The sequence below is a fragment of the Eumetopias jubatus genome, unplaced genomic scaffold (assembly GCF_037043125.1).
Source record: "Eumetopias jubatus isolate StellerSeaLion01/CBP00866 unplaced genomic scaffold, mEumJub1_p1.0 scaffold_4, whole genome shotgun sequence".
In the NCBI taxonomy this organism is placed as follows: Eukaryota; Metazoa; Chordata; class Mammalia; order Carnivora; family Otariidae; genus Eumetopias; species Eumetopias jubatus.
Window position 1 is genome coordinate 148995887 of NW_028274810.1, and position 19021 is coordinate 149014907.

General features: G+C 38.3%; 1 protein-coding gene across 4 annotated transcripts in view; it reads right to left on the reverse strand.

Moving 5' to 3' along the window:
- ESRP1 (epithelial splicing regulatory protein 1) overlaps positions 1–19021 on the reverse strand; it is a 54079-nt gene that overhangs the window by 8982 nt on the left and 26076 nt on the right. For 2 of the 4 annotated variants that reach the window (XM_028111210.2, XM_028111202.2), the window contains exons 12-13: positions 16877–17063; positions 13321–13489 (exon numbers count right to left, since the gene is read on the reverse strand). In XM_028111210.2, the coding sequence (XP_027967011.1) occupies positions 13321–13489; positions 16877–17063 (356 nt within the window). Of the gene's footprint in view, positions 1–13320; positions 13490–16864; positions 17064–19021 lie in introns of all 4 variants that reach the window. The other 2 variants (XM_028111193.1, XM_028111184.2) reach the window with 1 other exon arrangement.

Consider the following 19021-nt stretch of genomic DNA (forward strand, 5'->3'; position numbering starts at 1 on the left):
GATGATCTTTCTTAGAATTCTCAGTTATCTCTCCCAAGACAGGTAAGAACACCATAGCTGATCTGTCCCACATTTCCACAAAAGTCAAAAGTTGAAAAGTAGAACAGTCAATATAGAGTTAAGTGCAAGGCTTCCCCAGAAATCCAGTTCTGAGTTTCTTAAAGGGACAGGAAGGAGAGAATTAAACCTTCACAGTCACTCAACCACAAAGCACCACTTCCAAAGCCCAGTTCATTGATGATTAACTGGCTAGTTACCAGAATAGTAAGGCATGAAAAGGCATGAATTCAAAGGATTCCTAGGAACCATAGCCACAGAGACAGAAAGTATCCAGTTATTGCTCCAAAGAATAGACTGTTCTACCCATATGTACAAGCAATTGTACAGCACAAAACACAAAGTACTAGAGCACTCATGAGTTAGTTCTTCCAACCTGACTGGAAAAAAAGGTAGTGAAGAAAGTAAATTAGAAGGGACACATAACAAATTAAATCAATCACCATTAACACAAGGGGAAAATTGATGCTTGTGTCCTCTTGCATATCTGCCGCAATTACCTCCAAGGAGAACAAGCCAGGTAAATACATAATCATTCTTCATGTGGCAACTCAAGTGATTACCATATTATGAAATTAGTTTCATCCTGTACCCCACCCAATCTGTTTTCCATCACAATTAGTGGCCAGATAGCCGTAACTGCAAATATATAGGGGAATTTTTTTTAAGGACCTTATTACCTTAAAGGCAATAAAGACCCACAGCTTTAGATTATTAAATCTTATAAATCTAGGTAATTATCCAATTTCAAAGACAAGTAAACACATAATGGAAGGGACTAAAAATCTTTGAGATTATTTCTCCTACATAATCCTAACTGATGGGTTAATAGGAATGGTGCCAGATGTGCATATAGTTCCAGATTCCACTTTTTTTATTAGCACATTAACTTTGAGCAAGTCACTTAATTTCTCTGAACTTCAATTTCATCATTTGCAAAACGGGGATAATAGCACCTTCTTAGTTTCACAGAACTGTTCTTCAGATTCAATGATATACCATAAACCATAAAATGAAGTAATTTATGTTATTTCCATAACCATCATTCCATTTCATCATTTTTTAAATATTAGAGCCTGAAAATATTACTTGACATCAAGCCGCCCTTAACCTTTTAAATCTATAAAGCAGTGATCCTCAACTTGTTTGCATGAGTCATTTGCGAGATGTTTACAACTTTGTATGAGGAGAGTCTATTTACTAGAGGCTAACAGTCAATCTATGTGCAACTAGGAGAGCAGAGACAGAGGGAATGCTGAACTTTACACCTGAGCAGAAATTTAGCCATCACTCAGACACACCTCCTATTTTTACAGATGTAGAAACAGAAACCAAGAGTTAAATAATTTCCCAAAGGTCACACAACCAGTTAGCTCTTCAACAAACCAGAAGAACCACCCAGATTTTTCAACCACCATTCACTCATTCAAAGACCATATTTTGCTCATGTCAAATGGCTGGTAGATACTAACCCTAATTCACAAAGACCACCAAGCCTTCTCTGTGTATTTGAGTTATTAGACTTTCCACACTGACTATGAGACTCAGATTGTTTCCACAGTATACGACTTACTTCCATGCTCTGTCCTGACAGTCTAGTCCTTTGGCTAAAGATCTCCTATAAATTAAATCTAGGTGTCGAATACATTCAAAATACAAAGACAAAATAGAAAAAAGTTATCCAACTGGAAATGTAAGGTTTTAAGTGACAACTATGTTCAGCATCTATAAGGTAGCACCCATTCTCATGAAGCCTAAACTTGGAATCATATCCTTGTTTTTTGTATTAGGATTCCTGCTATACACAAGGCATATTAAGGAAAATTAAACAATTGTGTATCTACCTGACAGGACATGAGACTAAGAATTTTTCTAACGACCTAAATACCGAAGTCTTTCAGATTACTGAAGAGTCAACAAAAATAATTTATAAAATAAAAAATGATAAGATGTAGACAAGGTAAACCCCTATGTAGAAAATAATTTATTAAAAAAAACTAAAATCAAAAAGCCAGTTCAGTAAAGTTAATATACAAGATCAACACATAAAATAGATCAATTTCATTTCTATACCCTACAGTGAAAACACAAATGACAATAAGAAAGTAATTCCATTCACCATAGCATAAAAAACACTTAGGAAAAAAATTAACATAGGAATAGCTAGACTTGTACACTGAAAACTAAAAGACATTGCTTAAAAATAAAAGATAATCTAAATACAAGGAAAGACAGCCCATGTTCACAAACAGAAGACTTTATATTGTTAAAATGACAATACTGTCTAAATGCACCTAAAGATTCAATTCAGTAGCTATCAAAATTCCAACTGTTTTTTTTAACAAGAATAAAAAAAAACTGAACCTAAAACGTACAAGGAAATGCAAAGGACTCAGAAGAGCCACACTCTCTTGAAAATGAACAAAGCAGGAGTTACATTTGCTGAATTCAAAACTTACTATAAAACTACAGTAATCAAGACCGTGTGTTACTTCCATAAAGGTAGGTAATGATCAACGGAATACAACTGAGTAACCAAAAATAAACCCTTATATTTATGGTTCATTCGAGTTTTGACAAGAGTTCTAGACAATTCAGTGAGGAAAGAATGTAAAAGCAAACCCTGGGAGATGTTGTGGATTTCCAGACCACTGCAATAAAGTATCACAATACAGCCAGTCAAATGAAGTTTCTGGTTTCCTAGTGCACAATGTTTTGTCTAGACTATACTGTAATGTCTTAAGTGTGCAACAGCTTTAGGCCTAAAAAACACAGTGGAAATATCTTGAAAATACTTTATTGCTAAAAAATGCAAAGTACCACTTGAAGTTTCAGCTAGTTATAATTACTGATCACAGATCATAACAAAATACTATGAAATATTTCAAAAACTGCCAAAATGCAACAGAGAAATGAAGTAAATGCTGTGAAAAAGATGGTGCAGGATTGCCATAAACCTTCAATTTGTAAAAAACCCAGTATCTACAAAGTGCAGTAAAGCAAAGCACAATAAAACAAGATATGCCTGTTGTCTTTCCAAAAATAGTGCTGGAATAATGTAATATCCACATGCAAAAGAATGAATTGAGACCTCTATCTCACACTATATAAAAAAATTAATCCAAGTTAAAGATACCTAAATATAAGAGCTAAAATTACAAAACTCTTACAAAAATATGTAGTAAAGCGCGCCTGGGTGGCTCAGTTGGTTAAGCGACTGCCTTCGGCTCAGGTCATGAACCTAGAATCCCTGGATCAAGTCCCGCATCGGGCTCCCTGCCCGGCGGGGAGTCTGCTTCTCCCTCTGACCCCCCCCCATGTGCTCTCTCTTTCTCTCTCTTAAATAAAATCTTAAAAAAAAAAAAAAAGAATATGTAGTAAATCTCCACAACCTTGGGTTATATATTACAATAGAACTATAAATGAGAAAATGAGACACTGATAAACTGGACTTCATCACAATTTCAAACTTTGTGCTTTAAAGAACACCATCAAGGGACGCCTGGGTGGCTCAGTCATTAGGCGTCTGCCTTCGGCTCAGATCATGATCCCAGGGTTTTGGGATTGAGCCCCGCATCGGGCTCCCTGCTCCACGGGAAGCCTGCTTTCCCTCTCCCACTCCCCCTGCTTGTGTTCTCTCTTGCTCGCTGTGTCTCTCTCTGTCAAATAAATAAATAAAATCTTAAAAAAAAAAAACACCATCAAGAAAAGGAAGATAACCCACAGACTGGGAAAAAAGTTATCTATAAATCATCTCATAAGGTCCCTCATCTAGAATATATAAAGAAATTTTACAACTGAAAAATAAGAAAACTAGGGGCACCTGTGTAGCTCAGTCATTAAGTGTCTGCCTTCGGCTCGGGTTATGGTCCCAGGGTCCTAGGATGGAGCCCGTGTTGGGCTCCCTGCTCAGTGGGAAGCCTGCTTCTCCCTCTGCCTCTGCACCCCCTCTCCCCGCTTGTGCTCTCTCTCTCCAATACATAAATAAAATCTTAAAAAAAGGAAAGAAAGAAAGAAAACTGGCACCTGGGTAGCTCAGTCATTAAGCGTCTTTCAGCTCAGGTCATGATCCCGGGTCCTGGGATCAAGCCCCACATCAGGCCCCCCAGGGAGCCTGCTTCTCCCTCTACCATTCCCCCAGCTTGTGCTCTCTGGCTCTCTATCTCTGTCAAAGAAAGAAAATCTTAAAAAAAAAAAAAGAAAACTAATCCAGTTTTAAAACGTACAAAGGATTAACATTTTTCCAAAGAAAATGTACAAATGGCTAAAAAGCACATATTAAGATGCTCGAAATCAATAGTCATTAAGGAAATGTAAATCAAAACCATGAGGAATCAAATCCATACCCAATAAAATGGTTAAAAGAAAATAAGAAGTTTAAAAGGTTGTGGACAAATTGAACTCTCATACATTCCTGGTTAGAAATGTAAAATGGAGGGGTGCCTAGTTGGTCCAGTCAGTGGAACGTGCGACTCTTGGTCTCCAGGTTGTGGGTTCCAGCCCCATGTCGGGTGTAGAGATTGCCTAAAAATAAAATCTTAAAGGGGCGCCTGGGTGGCTCAGTTGTTAAGCGTCTGCCTTTGGCTGAGGTCATGGTCCCAAGGTCCTAGGATCGAGCCCACATCAGGCTCCCTGCTCGCTGGGAAGCCTGCTTCTCCCTCTCCCACTCCCCCTGCTTGTGTTCCTTTTCTCGCTTTGTCTCTGTCAAATAAATAATAAAATAAGTAAAATAAAATCTTAAAGGGGCACCTGGTGGCTTAGTCAGTTGAGTCTGACTCTTGGTTTCAGCTGAGGTCATGATCTCAGGGTCAAGAGACCCTCAGGTTTCATGCTGGGTGGAGAGCCTGCTTGTGATTCTCCCTCTGCCCCCACTCCTCTCTCTCCCCCCTCAAAAAAAAAAAATTTCTTTCTTTGCAGAACAGGGAAAGATATATGAAAATCCTGGGGGCCAAGGTGCCTACCACATCAGAATACTCATAATACACACTACTGAAAACAAGCCTTATAATACACTTCCTTCATGTATTAATTACAAACTACTAAACATTGGTAATACTAATTAATATTATCAGATGACATTCAAAATAGAGGTAGTTGTAGTATGACAATATGCATAATCTGAAGACTTGCGGTATTTCTCTGGAAAAGAGAGGATCAAAGTATTATCTAAGCTGTTAGAGAAATAGATTAAGTGAAAAGATTAGAGAACTACGTTCTCCCCTCTGATGAGTCACAACACATTAACACAGGAAACACACACCGCCTTGCAAAATTATTGCAGAGCCTTTGTATTAACGTTCCTAACACTACTGCGTTACAAAGACCATGTATTTGGAAAGTGGAGAAACACTTGGAATCCCAGTAAGTGTAAAGGCTGGAGTCAATTTTCATGTAGGACGTTTTTTTTCTAAAAAAATTTTTTTTCTAAGCTCACAGGGCACAACATGGGGCTTGAACTCATGATCCTGAGATCAAGACCTGAGCTGAGATCAAGAGTCAGTGCTTAACCAACTGAGCCACCCAGGTGCCCCTAGTAATTATTTTGAAGGGAATCTTATTGCTCAAATGAAAGTACAAAACAACAACATAACTGATCCTCTTAGAAGAGAAACTTTCTTTTTAAAGATTTTCAGAGAGAGAGAGAGAGAGCCTGCCAGAGAAACGGCGGGGGGAGGGGGCAGTGAGGGCAGAGGGAGAGGGAGACAGGGAGCCCAACCCAGGGCTGCATTCCAGGACGCTGGGATCATGACCTGAGCTGAAGGCAGACGCTTAACTGACTGAGCCACCCAGGCGCCCCTAGAATAAAACATTTTTAAAAATAATATTTGAGGGGTGCCTTGCTGGCTATCAGTAGAGCATGTGACTCTTGATCTCAAGGTCATGAGTTGGAGCCCCACATGGGCCACTGATTTTACTTTAAAAAAAAATCTAGATGAAGCAAGTAAAATGCACTGTGATTGTGGGTATTTTCTGCTCTTCAGCAAAGAAACAGAAGATAATTTCCAAAGAGGCATATTCACAAAAGTTACTAAGAGTTTATTTTTAAGTAATCTCTGCACCCAATGTGGGGCTTGCACCTAGAACCCTGAGATCAAGAGTCACATGCTCCACCGACTCAGCCAGTCAGGTGCCCCCAAAAGTTATTATCTTTATTTTTTTAATATTTTTTTAAATTTTTTAAAGATTTTATTTATTTATTTGAGACAGAGAGAATGAGACAGAGAGAGAGAGAGAGCGCGCGCGCGTGCACATGAGAGGGGGGAGGGTCAGAGGGAGAAGCAGACTCCCTGCCGAGCAGGGAGCCTGATGCGGAACTCGATCCAGGGACTCCAGGATCATGACCTGAGCCGAAGGCAGTTGCTTAACCAACTGAGCCACCCAGGCGCCCTAAAATGTTTTTATTTATTCATGAGAGTCAGAGAGAGAGAGAGGCAGAGGGAGAAGCAGGCTCTCCACCCATCAGGAAGCCTGATGCGGGACTCAATCCCAGGACCCTGGGATCATGACCTGAGCCGAAGGCAGACGTCCAACCATCTGAGCCACCCAGGCGCCCCAAAAGTTTTTATTTTTTAAAGGTATTTTTGGGTTACTGTTTTTTAAATGCACTTTTGTCTTATTGTTGAATGGGAATAGAGTACAGCTCTATTGGAAGGTACAAATTTAGTAATGTAACTCCACCACACTCTTTTCACCCAGCAAATGAGAATTCCTCTCCAGAAGCAACCCTATTCCAGCTTGGTTATTACTGGCTATATTTCTAGAGACAGTTTATTAGTTATTTTGAATTTAAATGGAAAATGCTTCCTATTAAAGGCATTTTGCTTTTGCTGGGAAAAACAAAAAGGTAGTTTAAAAGACCTCATTAACTTGGGGAGCCTGGCTGGCTCAGTTGGTGGAGCACGTGACTTTTGATCTCAGGGTTTTGAGTTTGAGCACCATGGTGGGTGTAGAGATTACTTAAAAATAAAAATGTTTAAAATAAATAAATAAAAGACCTAAGGAAAATCAAATATCATTAATCTAAAATGTTAAATAAAAATTCATAGACGAATGTCAATTCTTCCTTTAGGTCTCCTTCAGTGTAATCTCTTAAAGATATACCAATGAAATGTTTAAGGCAATAAAGGTAAAAGAGGGTTATCAACATTGACACATGTGTTTTAACTAAATTGCCTGCTTTAAAGTCATCAGTGCTTTGAGAATAAGGTGCTTAACGATATACTTGGCACACAAATAGTAGGTGAAAGAAATGACCTCTAGGGGGCGCCTGGGGGGGGTTCAGTTAAGCCTCCACCTTTGACTCAGGTCATGATCCCAGAATCCTGGGATGAGGTCCCACATGGGGCTCCCTGCTCTGCGGGGAGCCTGCTTCTCCCCCTGCTTGTGCTGTCAAATAAATAAAATCTTAAAAAAAAAAAAAAGAAAAGAAGAAATTACCCCTAGGTTTTCTACTTCAAAATGTTGGGGGGGGGGTTTGCGTGCGCCTAGCTGGCCCAGTGGGTAGAATGTACAGCCTACTAAAAGAAAAAATAAAATATATAAAAAATAATTCCAGGAGAGGAGTATAGGGTAAACTGAAATAGATGAAACAAGACGGGCAAAACATTGATATTGTCACAAGTAGGGAAAATAGAATCTCTTGAGTTTGAAAATTTCTATAATAGAGTTTTCTTAACATGCTCGAAAGTAACATGATTCAAATTTAAGAAAAAATTCTTAGAAAAACAAATTTATAAATCAGAACGAATTGTATCAGGTGTTCTGAATGGTTATTTTTCCTTGATGTTCACTGCACTATAATTTTCTGCCATGCTAAAAAGAATGGTAAGCATATTTGCATTTTAAATCCCTGAACTGCTCATTACATGAATAGTCTTCAGCCTAGCAGATGACTACTTCTTCCATGAAAGCTATACTAAATTCTCACCGACAGTAGAGTCAACTGCCCACAGCAGTTCTTGCTTATATGATTCAGAACTGTCAAACTGAAAAACCTTGGTTATAATCATTCCCACCAACACAAATTATGTGACACTTCTCCATTATTACAACACTGTTTCATATTGTATTACTACAATATTCTGGTATCACTTCATTGTATGCTGAATTCCAGTTTGCATTTGTAGCACTAAATATTTAAGTTATAAAAAAATTACATTCATAACCAAGAAAACTATAACCCCATACTAAAGATTATTTTATCTTTTCTCCTAGTCCTATCGGAAAACTTTTACCAAATAAATTAGAAAGTAAACTGGCTGGGGCGCCTGGGTGGCTCAGTTGTTAAGCATCTGCCTTCGGCTCAGGTTAAGGATCCCAGGATCCTGGGATCAAGCCCCACATCGGGCTCCCTGCTCTGCGGGAAGCCTGCTTCTCCCTCTCCCACTCCCCCTGCTTGTGTTCCCTCTATCGCTGTGTCTCTCTGTCAAATAAATAAAATCTTAAAAAAAGAAAAAGAAAGTAAACTGGCTGCCAAATGTTAGTATTGGGAGAAACTTGCTAAAGTGTATAGGAGATCTCTCCCACTATTTGTTAAAACTGCATGTGAATGAAAGTATGCTTATCTCGAAAGCTAGGCATTGAAAATACAAAATATAGACATCTCAGAGAGTTGGTATTTTTTTGGTTCAAATGCAAAGAATTTCAGAACAGAATACAGTAATGCTATACAACAAACCAAATAGTGCAGAATGCCTTAATACTACTAAATATACATATTCATTGCTTAGGCAGAAATAAGGTGATTGAATAACAAATGGCTATCCCAAGAAAGAAAAAAATCTTTCACATGGGCACACAAATGAAACACACTCATGAATAAAATATCCCTTGCCCTCTTTCTTGGTTCAAAGTGATATGTTACTTATTTAGTGTCCTACAAAAGTTAAGGTGATGCATATAAAGACATTTGTTAATCTGGTTTTCCTTAAATTAGATGGCATAGGATTGAAAAATCAGCATGTTTCTCATCTATGCTACAGCTTTGGTGAAAAGGAGAATGTACTTTTCTAAGAAAAATATGAAAGGTGAGAATAAAAGGTAGGACTCTTCTTTTGGAGAGAAATGATGTGATAGAAATGGAGTTTTGAGTGATAAGCAGGATGGACATAAATGTATCCACCCTTCTCATTCCTTTGCATCCTTGGCTAAGCTCCAGGATACTGGGTAACTGAAACTGTCTTCCAAAAGGGAGGGGAAAGTCCATAAGCAGAAAATAAAACCACATATGCTTTTATTTCACTTACTCTTCAAAATGTTACTGTCACAGCCACACATTTAGACTGCTAAAAACTTCTTTAATAATAAATGGCTGTTTTCTCCTTAAATGTTCCTCAAGAAACCCAAATGCTTATGATGAAAGATGCCATATCTCAGAGCAGTAGCCACTGGACAGTTTATCTTCAAATTTTTAAATAGGACCAAATTAGAGATAAAATAAGAACAAATGCCCTCTGTCTGAAGACCTCTGATGTCACTGACTTAGCACAGGGTCACATACGCATTCTGTCAGCCACTCTATACTAGAGTCTATGTTTTATTAATCCTCGCATTCCCAATAGATCTCACAGAGGTACTAAATAATAGTTTGCTAAGTTAAACTGGAAGTTTTAAAAACAGTTAAAACTGGGGCACCTGGCTGGCTCAGTCAGTAGAGCATGCAACTCTTGATCTCAGGGTCGTGGGTTTGAGCCCCATGTTGGGAATGGAGATTACTTAAAAAAAAAAAATCTTAAAAAAAAAATTAAAGCCACCCACTTCTTTTTGAGGGACATACTTTAAAAAAAAGGAAAACTGCAAAATAGTGGTGCCTGGGTGGCTCAGTCAGTTAAGTGGCAGCCTTCAGCTCAGCTCAGCTCATGATCTTGGGGTCTTGGGATGGAGCCCTGCATGGTAGGGCTCTGCACTCAGCAGGGAGTCTGAGTCTCCCTTTCCCTCTGCCCCTCCCCCAACTTGTGTGCACATGCTCTCACTCTCTCTCAAAATAAATAAAATCTTTAAAAAAAGATCTGCAGGGCGCCTGGGTGGCTCAGTTGGTTAAGCGACTGCCTTCGGCTCAGGTCATGATCCTGGAGTCCCGGGATCGAGTCCCACATTGGGCTCCCTGCTCAGCGGGGAGTCTGCTTCTCCCTCTGACCCTCTTCCCTCTCGTGCTCTCTATCTCTCATTCTCTCTCAAATAAATAAAATCTTTAAAAAAATAAAAATAAAAAATAAATAAATAAATAAAAATAAAAAAAAATCTGCAAAATACATCAGGATCTTAACCTCTTAAAGTAATGAACACATGAATTAAGTCAAACTGACATTTCATAAAAAAGGAGGAAATGTTAAAAACTTTAGAGAGAAAAACTCCAGTGTCTGATTAATATCATTTTTTAGCCTCACAGACACTCTCTTAAGCCTTTCCCATTTATGAGAGAATATGGTCAAAATACACTTGAATACTTACACAGCAATTTTTCAATAACCTCAAATGCCTTTTAGTCATGTCAGGTTAGAAATTAGTAGTATCCTGCCAAAACTGTAAACTATTTTATAGTTTGGAATTTGTTTTTTTAAAATTATTCTAGATTTTGCAGTATAAATAAGAGGACATTCCCATGTTTAAACACTTTGGGTGGGTAATTTCACAATTAGGGAAATGTCAATTAAAATAATGTAATATGTTAGGGGTTATTTGAAAGCATTAATTCTGGGCGCCTTTGGTGGCTCGGTCGTTAAGCGTCTGCCTTCGGCTCAGGTCATGATCCCAGGGTCCTGGGATCGAGTCCCGAATCGGGCTCCCTGCTCCACAGGAAGCCTGCTTCTCCCTCTCCCACTCCCCCTGCTTGTGTTCTCTCTCTCGCTGTGTCTCTGTCATATAAATAAAAGTCTTAAAAAAAAAAAAGAGAGAGAAAAAAGAAAGTATTAATTTTAACTTAATACCCATGACCTTCAATTAAAAATTTCACTTCTGGGGCGCCTGGGTGGCTCAGTCGGTTAAGCATCCATCTCTTGGTTTTGGCTCAGGTCATGACATTGAGCGTCAGGTTGGGCTCCGTACTCAGCAGGGACTCTGCCTCTCCCTAACCCTCTGTCCCTCTCCCCTCTTGCACTCTCTCAAAATGAGTATTTTTTAAAAACTCCCCTTCTGTGAAATTGTCCTACAGAAATATAAGTATTTAAAGATCAATACGAGCTTTGTTTAACAGAGAAAAATTCTTTTAAATTAGAGGTCTAAAAATAAAGGAATTGTTAAATCCTGATGTTATTTTCACCCTTGTGACATCATGTGGAAGTTACAAGAATGAGGTAAATATATATATATTCCTTAGGGAAGATGTCGATGACCTAGCGGCAAGTTAAAAAAAAAAAACACAAAAGGGACAAGTGAGCAATACATGTTAAGTATGCCACAGTATTAAAAGTACACACACGTCTTTATTACTAACCCAGTAATGGGGACCGCTTCTGGACTTCGAGGTGTATACAATGGGAGTCTACTTTTACTCATTATACGTCTATACTCTTATATGTAACAATGAGGACCTTACAAACTTCAAAACTACTAGAAAAAAATTAACCTAAAGTCATGGGCCCAAAATGACAGGAACTATAAGCCATAAATGTCAGTTCCTCTTGACTTTGGGGCTTCCATTCAAGACTCGAATTCCCATTTTACCATGTCAGCCAGCTATTTCTTCCTTTTTTTTTTTTTTTTAAATATTTTATGTAGTTATTTGACAGAGAGAGACACAGCGAGAGAGGGAACACAAGCAGGGGGAGAGGGAGAAGCAGGCCTCCCGCCGAGCAGGGAGGCCGAAGCGGGGCTCGACCCCAGGACCCCAGAACCATGACCCGAGGCAAAGGCAGACGCTCAACGACTGAGCCACCCAGGTGCCCCCAGCCAGCTATTTCTAAGGGATTCCTTCTTTTCACAGGGTCCAGATTACAAGTCAATGGTGGAATTGGATACTCTGCAATTGTATTCTAGAGAGGAAAAACAGCACCAGGCACCCAGAGGAACAATGCATTTCACTCCTGACATCCTGATGGTGTAAGAAAGGTAGATAAGTATCTTTCTTATAACCAGAGCCCACGACTAGCAAGTGATTGTCACAGGGTCCAGGGTAGGTGACAGACTGGGACTGGGCCAGACACCTGACACAGTACTCAACCATGAACAATCATTCATGCTTCTGAGCCTTTTCAAACCTTCAAAATATGGCCAACTGACAATTATTATGGCTTTCCCCCTATTCTTCCCCAGAATAAAGAATATGTATGTGCAAAAGCATTTATGAATGTTTTAAAAATACCTAACAAAGTAACAAATGTAAGTAACGGAGGCCACAAGCTTCACTGCTACTGAGATTCTACAGTTTCTGCCTCCTTCTAGAAAACTAGATGGAGAGGGGAAAAAAACTACAACGTGATATAGCAACTATGGGGATCGGATAGGTTACTTCCAGATCACTTATCGAAAAACCTCACTTACATATTGGTGGATATACTCAAAACATGTAGTCAAAATATCTGGGGAAGGAAAAATAAGGCCTGGTGTAATTTTTAAAATTTGGAGCAATATTGCTTGCGCCAAAGTAAAACTGTATTTTAATAAAAATGTATCTTTAAAGTTGTAATTTAATTTTAATACAATTTTAATAATGAACCGGTGACTGGCTAAACAAATCTTTTTGAAAAGAAAATTTGAGAAGGTCATTATACATCCAAGTTAGAATCACAGGCTATCAGACCTAAAAGGGACTTCCAAAAACATGGGCAATCTCATCATTTTATAAGAACCAGAAAAGTTAAGTGACTTGCCCCAGTTAGGCTAAGAGCTGAGACTAAACCTCAGGTCTCCCAACTTTCAGACCAATAGCGTTCTCTCCATTATACCTGTTGCCTTCCAGAAACTAAAAAGAATGAATCAGATTAAAAATATGTTGATTCTAAGAAAGCACTGAAAAATCTCATTTTGCACATGATATTGCCACGCTGTGGCAATGCTTACAGTGCTTTCTTATGACCCGAAGACAGGAGAAAGAAAAAAGGAAAGTTGTATACATAGGTAACCTAAAAGATCCTGCTGTCAATATATGGTTAAAAAATAAACTTATTTTGGTCTCGAAACAGTCTTCTTGGTCAGAGAAAGGACAGAGGCTGGTGCCTGCCATCCTAATCTTCAGTGGCAGACAATATTCTTTTGTGAACTCAGGTACTGCCTATCAAAGGAGTCCTTTGTTTCTGTCCCTCATTTCCACTTCCATCAGAACCTTACCTGGGATAGTACGCAGTGTAGTTCATGAAGAGCTGAGTGCCCGCTGGGTAGTAGGCTGTGGAGGGCTGCAGTGCCCGTGGATTCAAAAGCACAGAGGGCTGATAAATGGCAGCCTCAGTAGGAATAACTGCTGCAGGAGCTGGAAATGTGTAGGAGGGAGGAGACAGGCCTAAATAAGCAAAGAGAGAGACTTTGAGACACATTTGTCACAATGGACACTTGTGCTTGCTTTAAAGTCATTGCTGACTGTTCCACGCATACATCCATTTTATTTTGTTTCACACATACATTTTAAAGAGACCAGTTCTTTAGCATCCCAAGCAACTTTTTTCATTGTATATATTTAATATTTTCTGAAATTTTTGTAACAATGTGAAATTCCTCAAATATGTAATCTTCTAAAAGATTGAAAAAAATTTTTTTTAATGGTGGGTAATTCTTTTGGTGAATCTTCAACTCATCAATCCTTGAATCCTGATCTTCCATACAAAATTTGATTAAAATGTCCAAGCAATCTCCTTTTGATTATATAGATAACAGCTAAAAATAATCTCAAAACCTGAAGACCTAGAAATTGGGAAAAACCATTTTGTGACATGTGATTTTTTGTTTTCTACTCCTGAGCGCCAGTTAGCACAAACTAACCCTTTGAGGAAAAAAACCCAGGACTGACATTTAGTATAATTTCACACTAAAAGCTGGGTTGTTGCTGCTTTTTTGAGAGCTATGCTTCTCTTTCATCTTGTTATCTACTCTGTAGTACAGTGTAAGATGAAAATGGTTAGGATAAAAATGATTTCACGAGTTCCATGCATTACGCCAAAGCATAGATGGTTCCAGAGTGAACTGACCTAAGAGCAGATTAACTGTGCATTACTTCTACCTAAATGAACCCCAGAAGATGGGCTTTGAAGCTTATCTACATGTTTGGACCTGTTTTAAAAAAACAGACAATAACCACAACAACAAAACCCCCACAACCCAGCCTGCACAATAACTCGAGAAAAACATGCTCAAGTCTTCCTGAGAGTCAGCTGACAAAATGCTGACTCAGGTTAAAGAGAAAACAGAAAGGATGAAATTCTACTATCTTCTAGTTATTCAATCCAGGCCCCATAACTCTTTTAAGTCACACTAGTTACTGCTCGGTAGCTTTAACATGTGGGATGAACACAACTATCCAGGCCATCTGCATTCAACAAAAGAGATAACGGCATGGTTTGCTTGAATTTGGAATTCTTGACTTTAATTTTTACACATAGAACCATCTAATATATTTTGCAAATAGCAGAAAAGGATACCTTTTCACAGGAAAATCTCTATTGTCTTTTGTGTTTCTTAGGAGTTTCTATAGGTGTATGGAGATGAGTAAGAGTCTGCTGCACAGGGCTACATAAACCAAAGACTGTCATATTGATTTCATATTCAACTTTTAGGTCTCTGCTTCATAATTCACCAAAATTGTGCTGCATGTTTGATACTTAACATAGGTAAGTTTTAAAATTGATTCCTGACCTTAAAGACTCCACAAAAGGGCAAACCGAACAAATTGAGGCACCTAAGTCATATAGAAAACTATAAAGCCTATGCCCATATCTTGCTTTCAAAACTATTAAGTAATTCATTTTAGGACAATATAAAGAAAGGTTGAAATATTTGATAATAGATTAGGCTGCTCAGGTTTGGATATTCCTTAAATAAAAGGACAGTTATTCTTATACTCCTAAAAGAGAATCAGATGTGTATATTCCTAGATTAGAAAAGTGGAGTTTACCTTCAAATGTTCAACTTTGTGAAAAAGTTAAAATTTCAATAAACAAAGTTTAAAACTTTAAAACACTGAGAATGTAGCAGCATTTCTTTCCCAGATTTAAAAAGAAACTCTTCATGGGGGATTAAGCAATCACTATTTTAACTTCTTTAGTTGTTGAGAGTAGATGAAAAACATGCAATTTCTCTTAAGTTTTTTTGCTTGCTGTAAAAAATAGGAGATCACCTCAAGTGAGTTGGTAGGGAAAAAAAAAGTCCAGTTGAATGGGCGTAATATTAGCATGTATCAATTGGCTTTTTTTTTTTTTTAAATGAGTGAACTCTTCCACTAAAATAGCAATTAGTCAATTTTGGTTAAAATTTTTGGGGAGTATTAAAAGACATGGAAATCTATTTTTATGTGGAAAAAGGCATTTTAAGTTTTTTCTATTACCTTAGGGCTTCTGAGAGGAAAGAGGAAAAAAATCAAAGTCTTATGAATAAAGTAATGACCAGTTTTCAACCAGGAAGAGAGAGAAGTAAAAGAATACCATAGCAGAATAATTTGGGTTAGACAGCATGAAGAAATTCCCTTATCGCACAATGCTTGATAAGATTATCACAAGGAAATCGCAAAAGTTACTGACATTACCAGTGGCTTATGAACAGAATACATAGGACTAAGATTACTTTAAGACACCACTTAAACCCAATCATAAGTTTCCAGAACTTGACACTCATTAGTCATCAACTCTTAAGATATTCACCAACAGCAAGCAGCAGATGAATGGAATTATTAGCATTTAGGAAGTCCAAGGGGAAAAAAAAGGAGTAAGCCCCACTGAATGTTCTATGAAAAATACTTTTATCAAATAGTTTTATCGGTACAAATCCCTCTTCACAGAAAGTGATGTCCTAACACACTCCATTTTATTAGGATCAAGTCCATAATCCAGTCAGCTTTCTCCATTATTTTTGGACTATATTCCAAGTGCTACATTCTTTAAACATACCCTGCATGGCTCCTAACAAGGTATGTCTTATTCAGAAGTGAAAACTGTGTCAAAAAGATTCAAGTTTTAACATCAGATTCCCAAATGTTCCTTAGTCACGAACAACAACATGGTCTTCAGACTCAAGGGCTTATTCCTCTCACACAGGGTTCCAGATGGCTTGCACCCAGGTGCCAATGAGCAAGAGCATGGCTTGAAATTAAGCACTGATCCTGCGATCCAGTGGAAACTTTGGCTAATTTATTTACGCATTGGTATTTTTTACTAACTTGCTCATTCCAGATATCCTGGAGAGCAAGAGAAGTGCTCCCCAGATTGTCCTTTCCAAAGAAACTTAATGCTCAAAAAAATTAAAAATGCAAAATGGGCATCAAATCACCCTTAAAAAAAAAAGTTTAATGTGTTACCAAAAAAAAAAAAAAGGAAAAAGGATCCAACCATACTTATTTTACCTGTAAATGCGTATTAAAATATCTACATAGCCAGGTTGCCTCCCAGAGTCAGTGCTTATCTTGAGCACACTAAGCTTCAGAAATCAAGTGCTTATCACTGGAAAAGCAAGAATATAATTTGAAAAGAGGTATTTGTACTATCTCTAATTATGGGTGTCCACAACCAAGGTCTTACATGATTACCAGATACTCCTGATTTCAGATGGGAAAGTCTTATGTAACCCCCTCACCTGCCTTAGAAAGAACCAGGGGCACAGAAAGTTATGAAAGCAGCTTAAGCACCTACCAGCATGTAGCTTAGAAGAGCGCCAAGACCCAAGAAAAACTTACATGGTAACTTACATGGCGGTGGGGATAAGCCATTTCGATTTAAAGTGCCCCCCATTAACACAAAGTTCATCTCCTCAGCTGAACACTGAAAGACTTCAACATATCTGTCCTTCATGGTTTTTTTATGACACTTCTGTGCAGCCATAAATGCTCTGTCCGCAGACTTCATCTGGATAAAGGCATCTCCTGACGGGCGGCCCTGAGCGTGTGGGGGAAGAATAAAAACAAAAGGAGACTGTCTCCCTCAACAAGGAAATGGTTGCTTACAAAACATGCAAAAGTGACAATCACCCATAGTACATTTTAGCCACAAAATCTGGGTGACAAGTGTTGCCTACTGAAATCTAACTGGCATTTTTATCACCTAATAACCAGAATGGCCCACAAAACCTCGGAGAAAGTTTTGAGAGCTCATAGCTGAAAATGATCCTTTCTCATTTCTGCTAATTAGCATCAATCAGATTTACAGGGTTTTGAAAGGGTCTCCTTATAATTGGGGTTTCAAGGTATAGGATGGTATATGGGGTTCTGCCTTTCTGAGAAATCTGACTGAATCTTATTTGACTGAGAAGAACTAGGAACACAACCAGTGTAAGGGCTTTATGTATACTCCTACATGAAGCTGAATAAACCGGTGTTCTGTGCTGGCCCTCCATTGTCCATCACTGACGTGCAACATCCCTTTCCCTTCTCCCTGAAGCCTAGGCTGAGATGTGGGCTTGAGAACAAAGAAGGGGGATAAGGAAATGGGAGCTGCAAAGCACAGTGAGGGTGGGTGAAAGCTGTATCATCAGCCCTGCTTAGAAGTCCTCATCTTACCTCTTCCCTGGCACCTCCACCCGAAACCTTGGTCAGACAGGTGTTTACAGACATTTCCTCAATTACTGATAGCTTGCTAAAAATCTTGTTTAAAACCAAGCTGGTAGACTTCTGTCTCACAGAACCAGAACATGTCAGTTTTCTTTAACATGGACATTTTGTGGGGGAGAAAAAGACACAATTAACTTTTAAGACTCCTTTCCTTTTTTATGGATTTCTTTAAAAGTCTCTAAGGGACTATTTAGTGCAAATTATAACCATGCAAGTTACCATAAGAGTCACCATACCAGGGAAATTAGGGATACCAGGGAAACCCAGTCCAAGATGGAAACCTAACATCTTCGAGGCAGCTAAAAGCTCGTCCATCGCTAAAGAAGCATTTCTCCCAAATGCAATCACAATAGGTCACGTGGGTCAATAAGAGGCAAATATGTCCATTGTGGTTAATCAAAGAACAATAGCCCCTAGGTTATTAGAAATGGTGTTCAAAGAGAACCAAACAATTTCCTGGCGATGCTGAATTGTAGGGAAGATTTATTCAAAAGGACTCCCCCCAGTGAAGCATGCTAAGAGGATAAATAGATTAAAAGTTGCATAGCTTAATATTGACATAAGAGTTAGAATGAGCATGTGCTGGTGTGGAAAACCAAGCCAGGGGCTCAGGAGGTTTTCTGATTCCTCATACTCTGACTAGCAATTTAGAAAAATGTTGGTATTTCCAATATAAACCTATATTCAACCCATAATGCTCAGAAAACATTTTTAAAAATTAATGCAACCTTGCTTTTAAGAGTTCCAAAATTTTAATTAGAATCACTTGGTTTACAGGTTTTTAAAAATTCTGTCCCGCTTGTCATAGCACACAATGCTGGTAAATAATTCAGCAACTAATGGATTAATTTTGTTTAACCAAAAATCAAGGGACACCAAGACAGGAACTACTTTTAATACGCTTAGAATATGTACATCTATACCATTAGAATTTCGTTATCCCTTGATGGAGGCTTCTCAACATTCATTAACACATTCGAGTGCCTGTTATGATCACACAGTATTCCAGGTGATACAGATACAAATCCTTACTAAGTTTGCACTCTATTAAATGTCATTTGATGTCATATATATATTATATATAAAATAAGTGAGTTCTAAACAGTCTATAGATAAAAAATACTTTGGAAAACAGACATGCTCTTTGGTTTATATACGGTCTACAATCACTTTCATACTACAACAGCAAAGCTCAGTAGCGGCAACAGTAAAATGTTGTATTAGACGGATGTGTTTGTATCCTTCCTGAGACTACTGATAATTTGGTGCATATAAGTGATGTTGGAA